The sequence below is a fragment of the Impatiens glandulifera genome, chromosome 3 (assembly GCF_907164915.1).
Source record: "Impatiens glandulifera chromosome 3, dImpGla2.1, whole genome shotgun sequence".
Classification (NCBI taxonomy): domain Eukaryota; kingdom Viridiplantae; phylum Streptophyta; class Magnoliopsida; order Ericales; family Balsaminaceae; genus Impatiens; species Impatiens glandulifera.
This window is the reverse complement of record NC_061864.1, coordinates 23,954,868-23,970,789: the sequence shown is the minus strand read 5'-3', so window position 1 is coordinate 23,970,789 and position 15,922 is coordinate 23,954,868. Positions and strand designations below refer to the sequence as shown.

The 15,922-nt window shown below is 31.3% G+C and overlaps 2 protein-coding genes across 2 annotated transcripts; one reads left to right on the top strand and one right to left on the bottom strand.

Annotated features, from left to right (window-relative positions):
* The first annotated feature begins 5,952 nt into the window (after positions 1 to 5,952).
* On the top strand, positions 5,953 to 8,202 carry LOC124932374 (trihelix transcription factor PTL-like). Its single transcript, XM_047472993.1, has 2 exons — positions 5,953 to 6,392; positions 6,965 to 8,202. Exons 1-2 carry the CDS (start codon positions 6,040 to 6,042, stop codon positions 7,962 to 7,964), a joined length of 1,353 nt encoding a protein of 450 aa, XP_047328949.1. The 5' UTR covers positions 5,953 to 6,039; the 3' UTR covers positions 7,965 to 8,202.
* A 4,373-nt stretch (positions 8,203 to 12,575) lies between these two features.
* On the bottom strand, positions 12,576 to 15,072 carry LOC124929526 (fructose-bisphosphate aldolase 6, cytosolic-like). The gene is made up of 3 exons (XM_047469912.1): positions 14,939 to 15,072; positions 13,656 to 13,883; positions 12,576 to 13,570 (listed from the first exon to the last, which is right to left on the bottom strand). The coding sequence occupies exons 1-3, from the start codon at positions 14,964 to 14,966 to the stop codon at positions 12,750 to 12,752; spliced, it is 1,077 nt and encodes a 358-aa protein (XP_047325868.1). The 5' UTR covers positions 14,967 to 15,072; the 3' UTR covers positions 12,576 to 12,749.
* Positions 15,073 to 15,922: the final 850 nt, after the last annotated feature.

Sequence of the window (15,922 nt, the reverse complement as noted above, 5' to 3'; positions counted from 1 at the left end):
GCAATATTAAATTATAATTTAATTTTTAGAAATCATTTGTTTAAATTAATTTAAAAAATTATCATTTGAAAACAGAGTCGCCAATTAATTTTCGAAAATCAATAAAAAAAAAGTTGTATGTGTACAAACGTAATTTTCACTAGAGATTCGTTTAGTTCGAAGTTTGGTGATATTTGGGAAAATGATTTATCCTCTATACCCGTTTTAAAAACGATTTATACTTCTAAATATGGTTTTTGAAAATCAGCGGTATAACGTTTTATTTTAACAGATTATTTTTCTGGTCCTAGACATGCGTAGGTTTTGCGTATTTAAAAATTGTAACAACAATTATTTAAATGTTGGTACCTATTGTTGCTGATGACCAGGGAGGAAAATACTTGAAAAATATCAGTATTTAAAGGTATTAAGATTTAAACATAAATCTCAAATAGACCTTTATCAAAATAATTTTTGTGGAAATATCCCAAAAATATTTTGAAATCATTTTCTAATTTTTGGGATTTTAAAAATGGTTTGAGGTTCCAAAATTATAAAAATAATTTCGGAATTTGAAAATTGGAACCAAATAGGCTTTAGGACCGGTGTCCTAGGTCCTGGGTTTATTTTTATTGATCGGGGCTAAAAAGTCATCGGTCCTGGTCGAGACTACGTCGATTCGGGTTCAAGATCGTCGCTTGGGGTTCAGAAGTCCATTGGTCGGGGTGTTAAGGCCTCTTGGTCCTTGGCTAGAATTCTCAATTGGATGCCTAAATTTTCGTTCGGATGCCTCTGTCTTAGGTGGAAGTCATTGGTCTTAGGCTCAGGAGTTCTCGGTCGGGAGCGAGACTCCTTAGTCCTAGGTTCGACTTCTCGATTGGATGCCTCAGCCCTGGATGGAAGTCATAAATCATGGGCTCTAGAGTTCTCGGTCGGGTGCGAGACTCTTCAGTCCTAGGTCTGATATCTTAGTCGGATGTAAAATCCTCTATCACACCTCTCTCTCTTGAATGAATAAGATTGGTCGGACCTCTTGGTCCTTCCTGAACAACCTTGGTCGGACCTCTTGTTCTTGGGTGGAAGTCATGGGTCATAAGTTCAGGAGTTCTCGATCGGGTGCGAGACTCCTCGGTCCTCGGTATGACTTCTTGGTTGAATGTAAAAACCAACCAGTAGAAATCATCTGGCTAGGTCTTTCTAGTGTCAACAATGAGATAGAAATGAAAACCAAATGGAAACGACAACTAACTATGGTTCTTGGCCCAGACAATCTTCGGTCGGACCTTTTGGTTCTGGATGAAGAATATCGGTCGGACCCCTCGGTCCTAGATGAAAAGCCTCGGTCGAACTTCTCAGTCTTGACTTAAATTTATCGATCAGACCTCTCGGTCCTGGTCAGACCTATCGGTCCTCAAGAACATTAAAATTTTAGGTTTTGCAATATTTATGGAGTCTTGGATTATTTGATCAAGGCCTAGGTAGCTTCATAAAGCTCCCAAAACATTATTTTGAACATCATCTCAAGGTTCAATTCAACTTGGATGATGTTCAATTTGTTCAAAATAGTTTATGTCCAAAAACCGTGTTTTTAGTTTTAAAATTGTAACGAAGTGTATGGGAATTTCCAATATCTTCCTTATACTTCATATGATTGATTGGTGCCAAAACATGAACACTGATTGTTCATTTGGACCAATTAAAGAACACAAAATTTTCATTTATTTTGAAAATTTTAATTTTGATCAAACATAATTGGGAGGGACAAATATGATTCAAATAGTTATTCAACATCATTTGAAACATGTTGGGAAGCTTTTAAAGTTAGTGTTCTTAAGGATTAGCTCAAGAATAGAAAAGTCCGTTTTCCAACTTCTTAAAATTTATTTTGAGTTATTGTTTAAGATCGATTGATCGATCTTGGCTTTCACAGAAAGCTTATAAATGAATCTATGAATGATTTCCAACAAAAAATCCAACAACCAGACATCATACAAACTTATGAAAACTGAAATATATAAATTTCAATTTTAGAATGAAAGATGAATCCATTTAAGGAAGTTTTGGGGATGATTGGATTCTTACAGAGTGTTGGAGAACACTCCTTAGACCTTAAGGAAGCTTTGGGGATGCCTGAATCCATGCTTCAGGGCCTTACACAAAAATTTCGAAAAATCCGAAGCTTTGAGCTTTAATGGAGGATTTTTTATTTTTCTAATTGAGGGCTAAAGATATTATATCATAGCTTCGGACGAAGTCGGTTGAGGAAGCCAAGTGGCTTGAATTATTCAAATACCAATTAGGGTGTTTTGGTTGTTCTTCTGGCCGATCACCGGAATAAGCATCAATGATGCACCTAGATGTAGTGGAAATGATCACCGAAGTAAAGTGATTATTCCAACTTTTGAACGGAGTCAACCCATCTAGAAATGACAAAATTCCATCTTTTAAAAATGAAAGATGGTTGCAGATGTTTATCCATCCAGCGTTGTAATGAAGAATATCTAGGGACGAAACAACATCATTTCAGGGAGAACGCGGACGCAGAGCGGTACATTAACGTTCTGTCTGGATTCATTGGAGCGTGCATTAACTAATCATGTGCTTCGTGGAGGCGCACTTCTTTCGTTGCAATGGTCTACGCGGGCAACACTAGGGCGTTTGATGAAAATTTAGTGCCTATCTATTGGACGTGATTTCAGCTGTAGCTATTCTCCTGAATTTTGGCTACACTCGATTACAAATTTTATTTTTTATTTAAAACCTTAAGGTTTTGTTTGAAATTGATTTTTCTTTCACCTTTTGTCTTTACTTTTAAATATTTAAAATTATAAAATATTTAAAATAAATATGACAAATATTTTGCCAATTTTTTTATTTTATTTTGTATATTTTTCGGTTAAATAAATAATTTTGCGGGACAAAATGAGTACCACATTTCATCCTAAATTATTTATTTTATTCCTTTTAATTTTTCTCAAATTAATTTGACATAAAATAAGGATAGCATTTATCAGTCAAACACCACTTATAGTTTTTTGTTATTCTTCCGGCCAGTTGCTAGAATAGGCATCAATAACGCACCTAGATGTAGGGGTAATGATCACCGAATTAGGATAACCATTCCAACTTTTGAACGGAGTCAATCCATTCAGAAACGAAGAAATTCTATATTTGAAAAATCAAATATGGTTGCGGATGGTTATCTATCCGGCGTCGCGACGAAGAAGAAAATCTAGGGACGAAACATTGTCGTTTTGGGAGAGAACGCGAACATGGAGAGGACCGTTAGCGTTATGTCTGGATTCTGTCGCATTTTAGCTGATCGTGTTCTTCGCGGATGCGCGCTTCTTTCGTTGCAGCGGGCTATGCGGGCAACGTTGGGGCGTTGGATGAAAATCCAGCGCTTATCTAATGGACGCGGTTTCAGTTGTAGCTATTCTCCCGAATTTCGGCTATGCCCAATTACATATTTTAATTTTTAATTAAAACTTTAAGGATTTGTTTGAAATTGATTTTTCTTTCACTCTTTTGACTTTATTTTTAAATATTTAAAATACAATAAATATTACAAATATTTTACCAATTTTTTTTATATTTTTGGGTTAAATAAATAATTTTTAGGGATAAAATAAGTACCACATTTCATCCTAAATTATATATTTTAATTCCTTTGATTTTTCTAAAGTTAATTTGAGATAAAATGAGTATAATATTGATCCCAAATAATTTAATTTATTTTCTTGGTCATTATCCTTAATTAATTAGGATTTAATTATCACAATAATTAATCTAATTAGTTATTTAATTAGGCTTGGGGCTTGGGATTAATTGTTTTGATTTTATTTGTTTGAAAATAAATCAAAACAATTATTTTAAAATTATAAATATGGTAGGTAGATTTTTAGTGATTACATAAATAATTATCTTAGATAGTTGTATTTTTCATTAAATTTAAAATAATTAAATTAAAAACAATAAATAAATTAAATAATTATATTAGATAAATATTGCACTCATTAAACCAAAAACAATTAAATATCGGTAGAGTTTTGTTAATTGGACCCAAAGTAGAACCAACACCCAGTTTGATTTTCTTTTGTAAAGTTTTGTATTACTTATTCACTCATTCATTTTTTTTTATAGGATTTCTAGTTAGCGAACATGTGATTTTAGCTCTATTTTTATTTTGTGTTGAGGTCATTTTAATTTTAAATGATGAGATTTGATATCAATTATATAATGTTAAATCGGATTGAATTCGAGTTGAGTCGGATCAAACGGGTCAATCGTTTCAGGTTTGAATCAATTATAAATAAATTTGTTAACTTTAGGTTAGAGATTTTGATCTGAATTACTAAATAAGTAATATTTATATTAATATCGCTGAAACCACTAATGTAAACTCGTTTACTCGAACTGAAAACTCAATCTTACTTATGCTAATGCAAGCAAAATTTACAATACATCGAAATTAGACTCTTTAACATTGCATTTGGTATTATCTAAAAAAAAACTCGAGATAATTTTGTTATTTTTGTTTTTGTTAAATTTTATAAATGTTAGTATACTCTTTGGAAGGAGAAGGAGTCAATCTTTTTATTTATTTTTTTTATTTGTAATATAAGAATTTAACTTTATAAATGTCATAATTTAAATATTTAACAAAATTAAACATCATTTCACCCTCTTCTCATTCATTAAAAATATTAAATTTATTAATCAAAATAATAAAAAAAAATCTTTTCTATTTAAAAAAAAATCTTTTATTTATATACATATTAATATTTTTTTAAATTTTTTACCCAAAAAAAATCTGTACTTCTATAAAATCATATAATTCATCATTTTTTTTCTCTTTTTCAGATGATTCAAATAACTCGTATTGAGTATCGAGTGTGACATGGTGAAATATTCAAATATGTGTCCTTTTTTGAGATGTTTGAGGTGCATTAAAGCGGTTAAAATGTGACATCCTAGTTAACTATACTAATAAAGCTACATTATAATAAATAAAAAAGAGCTAGTCTGATTTGGCGTTTATAAGTCGTGTATGGGCGTTTGCGTAATAAGTTTACGCAAAAAATTGTAATCAAACACACTTTTGCGTTTAAACTCAATTTTCTCTCTACCTCCCTCATATCAGCGTTTATGATTATAATCTCAACGTTTTTTTCTCTCATAATTTTTAACTATTTTTTATTCATTCTCTTTAGTCTATTTCATTCATTTCTAATTATTTTATTCAATCTTTCTCATTTATTTAATTTCTTTCTAATCATTTTATTCATTCTTTCTTATTTATCTCATATATTTATAATATTTTTATATATTTATATAAAATTATTATAATAAAAAAATATACATTTAAATATATTTTTATTTATTATTTATAATATATGTATTTTAATAAATAAAATAATTAAAAATATATATAAAATATAAATACACTATAATTTTTTTATTTACTATTATAGTTTAAAAAATCAAACTATCTTTAATTAATTATCTAAAAATATCTATTACAATTGAGATAAATCAAAGATGAGCAAAATAAATAATAACAAAAGTGGGAGAGCTCAAAAATGAATTAACATTTATATCATATTTATATAAATGATGAGCAAAAGATAAACTAAATTAAACTAGTCCAAAGACTCCAAACTCAAATATAAAACAGGGATTAATAGCAAATAAGTTGATTCAAACTAACCCTGCTGCTGCAACTAAAAACAAACTGTACTCACACTCTGCACCTTACTGAAAACCATTTTCAGATATCTAAATTATAGCAGCTAGCTAGCTCATCCTATTTTTTTAAATTTAATACAATAAAAAAACTGTTTTCCAGTAAAGATTTTTTTGAAAAATAAAGTTGAATCATACCAGGCTTCTGAGTGATGGGTCCATCCATCCCTTTCTTCTTCTTCTTCATAAATTAAAAACCTTTTTTCGTAGACGACACGATCCGCTTCTGCTGCTTCTTCATTTCCCCTTTCTTCTTCTTCTCTTTTTCTCTCTCTATAAACTCCACCATCCAAGAACAAATTAATTAAATAATTAATGGAGCAGTACGGAGGAGAAGAAGAAGGATTAATTCCAGAAATGAAGAACTATTCTAGGCCGGCTGATCATTTCCATTTGATTCATCCTCATCCGTTGGATATCTACGCCGACTACCACCGACAACACTACCTAGTTTCCAACATGTTAGCTTCTTCTTCTTCTCTCTCCAACTGCGCCGCCGCCTCCGCCGCCGCCCCAGCTCAAAACGTTGTCGGCGGCGAGGCCACCGCCATCGCCACCGCAAGATGGCCTCGACAAGAAACTCTAACTCTTCTAGAGATCAGATCCAATCTTGATTCTAACTTCAAGATTTCTAATCTTAAAGGCCCATTGTGGGATCAAGTCTCAAGGTACTATATCTATTTATATATATATATAATATTTTCAATAATATAAGCTTTGAATTGATGGAATATAATATAACCACTATTAATTTAATAATGAATGGGTTTACTTAAGTCTAAATATTCAACAATTAAAACTTAATATGTAATTGAGATATATGGTTCAATGTATATATATAATAATGAAATGGTTGGCTTAAAAGGTACAACCATGACCATGAAGCATTGGTTAAAGAGCCAATTTCCCTTTTTACCCAATTGTCTGAGTAATTTCTGTATGGCTCTATTCAGTATGCATTGCACATTTTAGGAATTTTGTACCCTTTTTCTTAGGTTAGCCAATTATTATCCAACCCTTTTCCATATAGCTAGACTTAAAGTGACAAAAAAAATGATCATGATTTAAACTAGGGTTACATTTTTTAATCATGACAACTTTGGATGGTTTTACTTTCAATTTAACTTGTGTCAATTCTATTCTCAATTTGGTTTGTAATTGTAACAAAAAAAGTTTCGATTTTGTAAATTAGGGTTATGATTTCTTTCTTTGTTTTCTATTTCGAGTTGTTTCTTCGCAGGATAATGGCGAGTGAACATGGGTATTATCGAAGTGGGAAGAAGTGTCGAGAGAAATTTGATAACTTGTACAAGTATTATAAGAAGACAAAGGATGGAAAATCCGGTAGGCAAGATGGAAAGCATTATAGATTCTTTCGACAACTCGAGTCTCTCTATGGCGAAACTGACCATCCTCCTCCCCTTTTGGAGACACAATATGATCAACCTTTTCAATTCCCTCAACAAAATATAATCAACAATCAAGATTTTCAAGCCCCCAAGCAGCCCTCGGAACATAATCTCACCCATAATTCAAACTCGTCTGATTTTGAAACATCATCTTATGATGATGATAATGAAGATGAAGATGATGATGATGAATATAGGAGGCATGGTAGTAGATTGGGGTGGAAGGCTAAGATAGAGAGTTTTATTGATTTACAAATGAAGAAGCTAATGGAGAAGCAAGAGGAATGGCTAGAGAAGGTGATGAAGACCATAGAAAGGAAGGAACAAGAGAGGTTGTTGAAGGAAGAGGAATGGAGGAACCAAGAGGTAGCTCGGATCGAAAAGGAACACGAGTTTTGGGCAAAGGAGAGGGCTTGGATCGAAGCAAGGGATGCTTCTATAATGGATTCATTCCAAAAGCTAGTACAAAGAAGAGATCACGCGATATCAATAGAAAATGAAAAGAATGCGAAATTTGATCACCATAATAGTTGGCCAACTTCGAGGCTCGTAAGCTCAAGGCCGGCTAGTAGGGAACCGAGGTGCGAACTATTTACGGGCAAGGAAGAATTTATATGGGAAGGAAATGCAGCCAATTATATGTCCCATTTGGGTTATGAAAGGAGTGGCCAAATGTGGGATAGCATAATTAGTAGCAAAGATCCATATTATAGCAAGAAACACAAAGAAAATCCAAGAAGTGATTTTGGTTTTAGCCAGATGAATGAACAAGCAATCAACCAAGGGGAGAATTACTCGGGCATTTCTGAACAAAGCGAATTTCCGAGATGAAATGTCATCATCTTCGAGAGGATTTGGTCGAGATTACGTACTGGTCTAAGTTTAGGTTTCTTGAATAATTGTTGCTTATGGGGCTCATGAATTGAAGGACGAGATTTATAGCCACCTGATTTCAAATAATGTTGATGGTCTGACTTCATAATGTTCATGTAATATGAGAATTAATCACATGTGATTAAATTAATCCTCCTTTAGAAAAGAAAATTTTAAGTAATTTAAATAAAAGTCATTTCGCAATCTAATCTATATATATATATATATAATGATGCTTAATTTTTAAAGTGTCCGGATTGCCGGGTCGAGAGCTGTGGTTAATTTGGATATTTGGGTCGGATTGTGAGTTGACCCGCCTTTAAATTTAAAACGGTTAAAAATAAAATTAAAAATGCTAGAGGTATGTTTCGAACTTGCAACCTAACAAAACAAGTACAACTCTTTAACCAACTAGGCTACAAAGACTTTATATTTTAATTTCAACACCAAATTTGATAAACGCAGGACGTTTTAATATTAATATAAGTTCAACTTTTTAACTAACTAATCTATATATATAATGATGCTTAATTTTTAAAGTGTCCAGATTGCCGGGTCGAGAGCTGTGGTTAATTTGGATACTTGGGTCGGATTGTGGGTTGACCCGCCTTTAAATTTAAAACGGTTAAAAATAAAATTAAAAATGCTAAATTTATATTATTAATCGTGCAAATGCACGGGCTAAATGCTAGTTTAAATAAGTGATAGTATTAAGTTCGCAGCTAATGAATCAAACCGCTAGTTCAAATTTCGACTTCAACTTGATTTTTAAATATTCGAGCTTATATAATATTTGCACGGTGGTTTGTCGAACTTTTTTTTTAGACCGATAATTTATAATATATTTTTTATTTTACTATTGAAATTTTAAATAATATTTTTTATTCTCTTTCTTTTCAAGATCAAGCACACATAATTATATTAAATTGCCTAAAAATCAAAATAAAACCATAATATAATATATTCTTACAAACCTATCATACACTTCTTCACTGTCTCACTTATTCACAATCACTACTTTTTTATCATTTTTCTCACTTAATCGCAAGCACTTTTTTTGGTTTTCTCACTACATTTCTTCATGATATTTATTTCGAAATTAATAAACTCAAGTTATTCAATCATCTTTTTCGTGCCGAAAATGGATTATTCTCTTTGATAATTGTTATTACGAAGCTTATTTAAGCTCGACTACCAACTTATGCTCGAGTTTGAGAATTTAATTTTTGTTCAAGTTTTTTGAATCGAACCGAACTTATAGGTAAATAGTCGAGTCGAGCTTGAACTCGATCAAATTTATAAACCCATTCGAGCCGAACTAATATATACTAAGTTGAGCCAACTCAGCTTAAATCATTTGCAGCCCTAGCGTCAACCTTGAATCTAACCTTGAATCTATGTAGAGCAATAATAAAAGTTTAAGCTTAAAAAAAATATTTAGTATCTTCTATATCTTTATATGTTGCAATCTTTTTAAATTGGAGATTAAGGATATGACTTTCAGCCATCTAGTTTATATGACAAAAGAAGTCTACATACAAAATTAGCAAAGGACATCATGATTTGTGATGATCTTTACGTTTGTATTACCTTTTATTTTACTTTTTATTTATGATGTTTTTATTTATCTTGTGCACTTGTGAAATCTTAATCGTAACTTGTTTTTTCTTGGCTCTTTGCATATGGATTAATATTTCCCTTAAAAAAAAGACCTATTAAATTAGCCAAATTTTTAATAATTTTAGTAAATTAAAGTGTGTCAATCAGTTACATTAATTGGCCTTTTTTTTTAAGGCCAGTTAAGCCTGAAATTCATATTATTAAGCTAACTTCCATTACTATATATCTAAGTTGTCACTGAGTTTTTACTATATAAACTAAGAAATTTTCATAGATGATGTCTAGATGCTGAAATTATTTAAAATCTCAATTTATGGGGAATTAAACACTAGTTCCAGAACAAAAAACACTTTGGATTGCATTATTGAATTAGAGGGCTCATATTGTTTTAGGTCATATAATTTTACTTTGTTGGCATATAGTTGGATAGTTCAAGAAATAATTGTTTGAATATAATTTTTTTTATTTATAATTTATAAATAGTTAAATATTTTGTTTATAACAATTAATTGGCAGTTAAGTATTGCTAGAACAGTTAATGAGTACCGGTTAAGATCTCAAGAGTTTGGGACAATGCAAATTAAAATTTGGTAGTTTTTTAAAAAAGAAATAGTTAATAATTATAAATTTTATGATTAATATTTATATATAATATAAAATAAGTAATATATTAGAATAAAAAAAAAAATTAAAAAAAAGTTATATATATTCGGTATAATATATATTTAATATTAAAAAAGAAAAAAATAATAAGATTAATAATATAATATATAATTAATAATAGTATTATATGAAAAATTGGGACCCTATAAAAGGGGTCTATGCAACTGTATGAGTTGTCTTATCCTAGGGTCGACCTTAGAGAAGACACAGGTAAAAAAAATTGAATTTTAACGAGGGCAAAAACTCTCGATGAAAGTGTATTTTCCCTTGGTGATAATTTTCACTAAATGCAGCAAATGCTCTCGGAAGGTGTCGGTAATTCAATTGTCGGTGAAGAAAAAATTAGTAACACCGAGAGCATTTACAGCCCTCGGAGATAATATTATTACCGAGAGCAATGAGTGCTCTCGACGATAATTCAATTCTTTTACCGAGAGCATAGTCAATCCTCTCGGTGATAATCTTAAATAATTACCGAAAGCCTTTTGGGGAAAAACAAATATGGTCACGCACATAAACCACAAATACACTTAATCATTTAAGTAGGTGCAAAACTTGTCACCTGACAGAATTGAACTCATGACCACTCAAGGAGACTGGGGATATTCACCTCTTGTTGTTGATAGCTAGAAGAGGGAATAATTACCGAGAGCCTTTCTTTAGCTCTCGTTGATACTCTTAAATAATTACCGAGAGCAGACGTCTATTGCTCTTGGTAATAATGAATTTTTTTTAAAAAAAAATGGTTGTAAACCGATTATTACCTATTTAAACCAAAACAATTTCAGAAATCATACAAGAATTATAACAAAAATATACTAAATTTCATATACCAATAAACTAAAATCCAAATTCATCCAAAAATTCATCATATACCTGTCAAAGTTTTTTAAAAGATAAAATTTAGTTTTAAATAATATCTCATATACCAGATTGATCCGGAAGTGGAGGTGAAAGATATCTCGCCATAAACGCCGCTAGTTGGTTCTGAAATTATTCTCTTTATTTTTTCAATTGTATTTGTGTCTCAAGTGTTTACTACTGAATCATATTTGTTTGTTCTTGTAATCGAAACTCTAGATGTTCTCTTTTCGAAAACTCAACTTGTAACTCACTACTTAAATGCTTAAAGTTTTAGACTAACTGAAAATTAGGAATTTAAAATGCATATATGAGATTTGTGTACTATCTATAAATAGATGAATAAGTCGATGGAAGTAGAGGCATATATGTATGGGATATCATGTAAATTCTCTTTAATTAAAAAATAGCATAAAAAATAGATGAATAAGAGAAATGAAAGTTTATCAAATATTTTTTTCATTTCACTCTCTATCAATTGTTTCTTAGTTCAACTTGATTCAAATAGAATTTGTTCAATAGTCAATTTTTAAGAAAGGAATAAGGGGATACCAATAATGAATCATGAGTATTAGGGATGATTTTATATGAGATATAATTGAGTTTTCACTAAATTTAAATTAATATTTGGTGATAGAATATATCAAATATTTGGTATATTTGTTCAATAAAATAAAAATTGGATTTAATCATAAACATTTAATAGTTCATTTTTGATATTTTAATCAATTTATTATTAATTAAACAAAATATAATTTCAAACCATTTTTAGAATAGGTTTTATATTTGAGTATACTAGCTAATATAACGGTTTGACCTAGCTAAGGTTTTAGCATCCTGTTGTTCTGAGCCCATCTAGTCCGATTCCCAAGCAGGCCCATTAACCTATTAAATATTGTTTTTTTTAAATTAAAACTAAAATTGTCTATTTTTTAAAGATTAGTGTTTTATAAATTATTAATAAAAAACTGATTATTTATGAGAAAAATAATAAAAAAAAATTTTCTAGATTTTTCGGACTGGAACCGCCAAAAAGGCTCTCATGAAAATGAAAGAAGTTTTTTTTTATGTAGTGAAAATAAAAGTGTACAAAATGTGGGAAAAAAATAATTTGTGTGTAATAATTGAGTAAGAAAAATAATGAATTGATGGTAGTCAAAACAAATCTGGAATTTTACAATGAAGTTAAATTTGAATGATTGTGAATTGTGACAAGTCTAGAAAATCTAAATTCAATTGGGGAACCTAAATCTTACTAAACATTGAGTTTGAGCATTAAACTATCTCCATGACCAATTATTTAAGTTGAAAAATGAAATGAAAATAACCAAATTAATTGCAATAAAACCCCAAAAAAACAATTTTCACCCAAAATAAGCATATTATACCTCTAAATAAAAACATTAAGAAAAGCAAGATTTAATCCAAAAACCAACAAAGTTCACTTATTCTCTTCAACTGCCTCATAACATCATAACCTTAAAAACAAAAACCTCCAAATGACCTTTTAAAGTCTTAAAACATAACCAGAAATAATCCAAAGAAGTCGTAAAAGACGTAAAACATCAAAAACGACAAGCATAACACTTCCCTTTTTCCTCAATAGGTGTAGTTCTTAACGTGAAGACTTTCAGAAGTTCCTTCGCTAAGAGAACCACCTCCAAGATAAGTTCCAAGAGTAGCCTCAGAGTTCGCCTTACACCTAGCCAACAAAGCAGCTTGAGCCTTAGGAATGTTCTCCTCTTTCCCAGCCCAAGCCTTAAGGGTACTCTGCTGAAGTGCCCTTCCAAAAGAAAACGTCAAAGTCCATGGCTTATTCGCCTTCAACTTGTTCATCGCATTCAGGTTCAAAGTCGCCTCCTCTTCACTCTGTCCACCAGACAAGAACACCACAGCAGGGACAGCAGCGGGCATGGTCCTCTGCAAAGCCCTCACGGTGTACTCAGCAACAACCTCAGGTGCAACCTTGGCAGAGTCCGAACCAGGTGTAACCATGTTCGGCTTCAACAGAGTACCTTCAAGGCAGACATGGTGGTCGCTCAAGGCCTTGTAGCAAGCAGCTAGGACTCTCTCGGTTATGTCTGCGCACTGGTCGATGGTGTGGGAACCGTCGACTAGGATTTCAGGTTCAACAATTGGGACTAGACCGTTCTCTTGGCAGATGATGGCGTAACGGGCTAGACCGTTGGCGTTTTCGTTGATCGATAGCTGGGATGGCTCGGTTGCGCCGATCTTGAGGACTGCACGCCATTTGGCGAAACGAGCACCGGCAGCATAGTACTTCTCGCAACGTTGGGCTAGGCCGTCTAAACCTTGGGTGGTGGTTTCACCATTGGTTCCGGCTAGATCGACTGTGCCCTTGTCGACTTTGATTCCAGGGAGGACTCCACCTTCCTTTAGGACATCCACGAAAGGCTTGCCTGAATAAAGTTAATTACAGTAACGTTAGGGAAATGAATTGCATGTCTATAGTATCATAGATTCATAAACAAAAGAGTGTAATACCAGCAGCGGTTTTCTGGTAGAGAGTTTCTTCGAAGAGGATGACTCCGCTTAGGTATTGGAGAGCACCTGGAGCGGTGAAGAGGAGTTCACGGAAAACTTGTCTGTTGGATTCGACATTCTCTACATTGATGCTGGCGAACCGCTTTCCAATGGTACCGGTGGATTCATCGGCGGCCAAGATACCTTTTCCAGGTGTACCAATGTACTTAGCATTGGCGATAAGCTCATCTGTAGAGTCCAAAACATTATATTAGATTCAGAAAAGATAGTAGAGTAATGAAATTTCATCTAATGTATCCAAACAGTTAGATCTGAAATCAATTCTGAACAATCTGATTACAGTCATTCGTTACCACACAGTCATAGATAAAGACTAATCAACTTCAATGTCAATCAGAAACTACTCGATTAGATAAAGACTATTAGACTTCAATGTCAATCAGAAACAAGTCGATTAGAAACAAGTCGATTAGAAACAAGTCGATTAGAAACAAGTCGATTAGAAACAAGTCGATTAGAAACAAGTCGATTAGAAACAAGTCGATTAGAAACAAGTCGATTAGAATCAAGTCGATTAGAATCAAGTCGATTAGAATCAAGTCGATTAGAATCAAGTCGATTAGAATCAAGTCGATTAGAATCAAGTCGATTAGAATCAAGTCGATTAGAAACAACTCGATTAGAATCAAGTCGATTAGAAACAACTCGATTAGAAACAACTCGATTAGAAACAACTCGATTAGAAACAACTCGATTAGAAACAACTCGATTAGAAACTACTCGATTAGAAACAACTCGATTAGAAACAATTTCAATCGGAAGTTCTATCTTCAATGTAAATCATAAACTAATCGATTAACAAAATGAAATAGAAGACTGAAATCATATACATTAAACTTCAATCAAAATCCTGATATAAACAGTTCAGAAACAACTTCAATCGGAAGTCATATCTTCAACGTCAATCAGAAACTACTCGATTAACAAAATGAAATCGAAAACTGAAATCATACACATCAAACTTCAATCTAAACCGTTCAGATCTATCAATTTGAGAAGAAAATGAAATCGAAAAGCCTCAGATAGAGAAACGAATGGATTATGGATCTAGTTCAGTTAGATCTTGTACATATCAAGCAATAAAACGTCGAATCTAACGAACTATTAACAAATGAAAGTCGAAAAACTTCATCAATCAATCAGATCTGTACGAAATGAAGACGAAATCACAAGGATCTAAGAACAGAAATGCATAGAACAGTAATGAAAAGGAAGATCCATACCGTAGTACTTTCCCTTGTAGCAAGACATGGCTGCTTAGAAACGATTGCGAAAGAAAGACGAATTACTTGTGAAGAAAGAGAGAGAGTAGGTGAAGACTAACGATGGTTAGGCGGAGATATTTATAGGGGGGAAATAAGAGAAGAAGAGGAACTTCGAGATCGCCGTCGCTTTTATTTTATTTTTTTATTTTCATCATATTTTGCTATTTACGTTTCTATCCCTACTTATTAATTATTAATATATTTTTATAAAAATAGCTTTAAATTAAATTAAAACAATTTTCTTCCAAATCTACTCAGATTTTTTTGCTTTTCTTGATTATGAGGATATTTTGAAAAAAAGGGATTTTCCAAAACTAAATTAATTTATAAATTAAGTAATTTAATAAATAAGTTTCTTTTTTTTTAAATCAAAACACAATATTATTAAAGAACAAAACAATTAACAATACCACTTACCAGTTTGCGCTTCTTGTTTTGCATAAATGAAACAGGAAGCTATTCACATTATATTTATTTTTAAAAATAAAATGTGATTTATTCATGTAAATTTACTAAAATACTTTTAAAAAATATATATATATATTTGTTTAATAATAAAAAATGTGAGTTTGTTTGACTATGAAAAAGTAATTTGATAAAAAAAAATATCTGTTATTTAGAAATTCTTTATTAATTATTATTAAAATATTTTTAATTTTTTAATTAAAAATATATTTAATAAAATAAAGTAAAAAATATTTTAATTTATATATCAAGTAATTTAATAATAAAATAACAGGTAATATAATAAATAATTTCTTTTAAATCAAAACCCAATATTATTAAAGAACAAAAACAAAAACAAAACAAAAAAAAGTTCAAAATACCATTTACCAGCTGCGCTTCTTGTTTTGCCTAAAACCGAAGCTTGTTTCACATAATATATAATTTTAAGTAAAAAATATTAAAATTAATATTTATGAGAGGGTGAATTATTTAAAA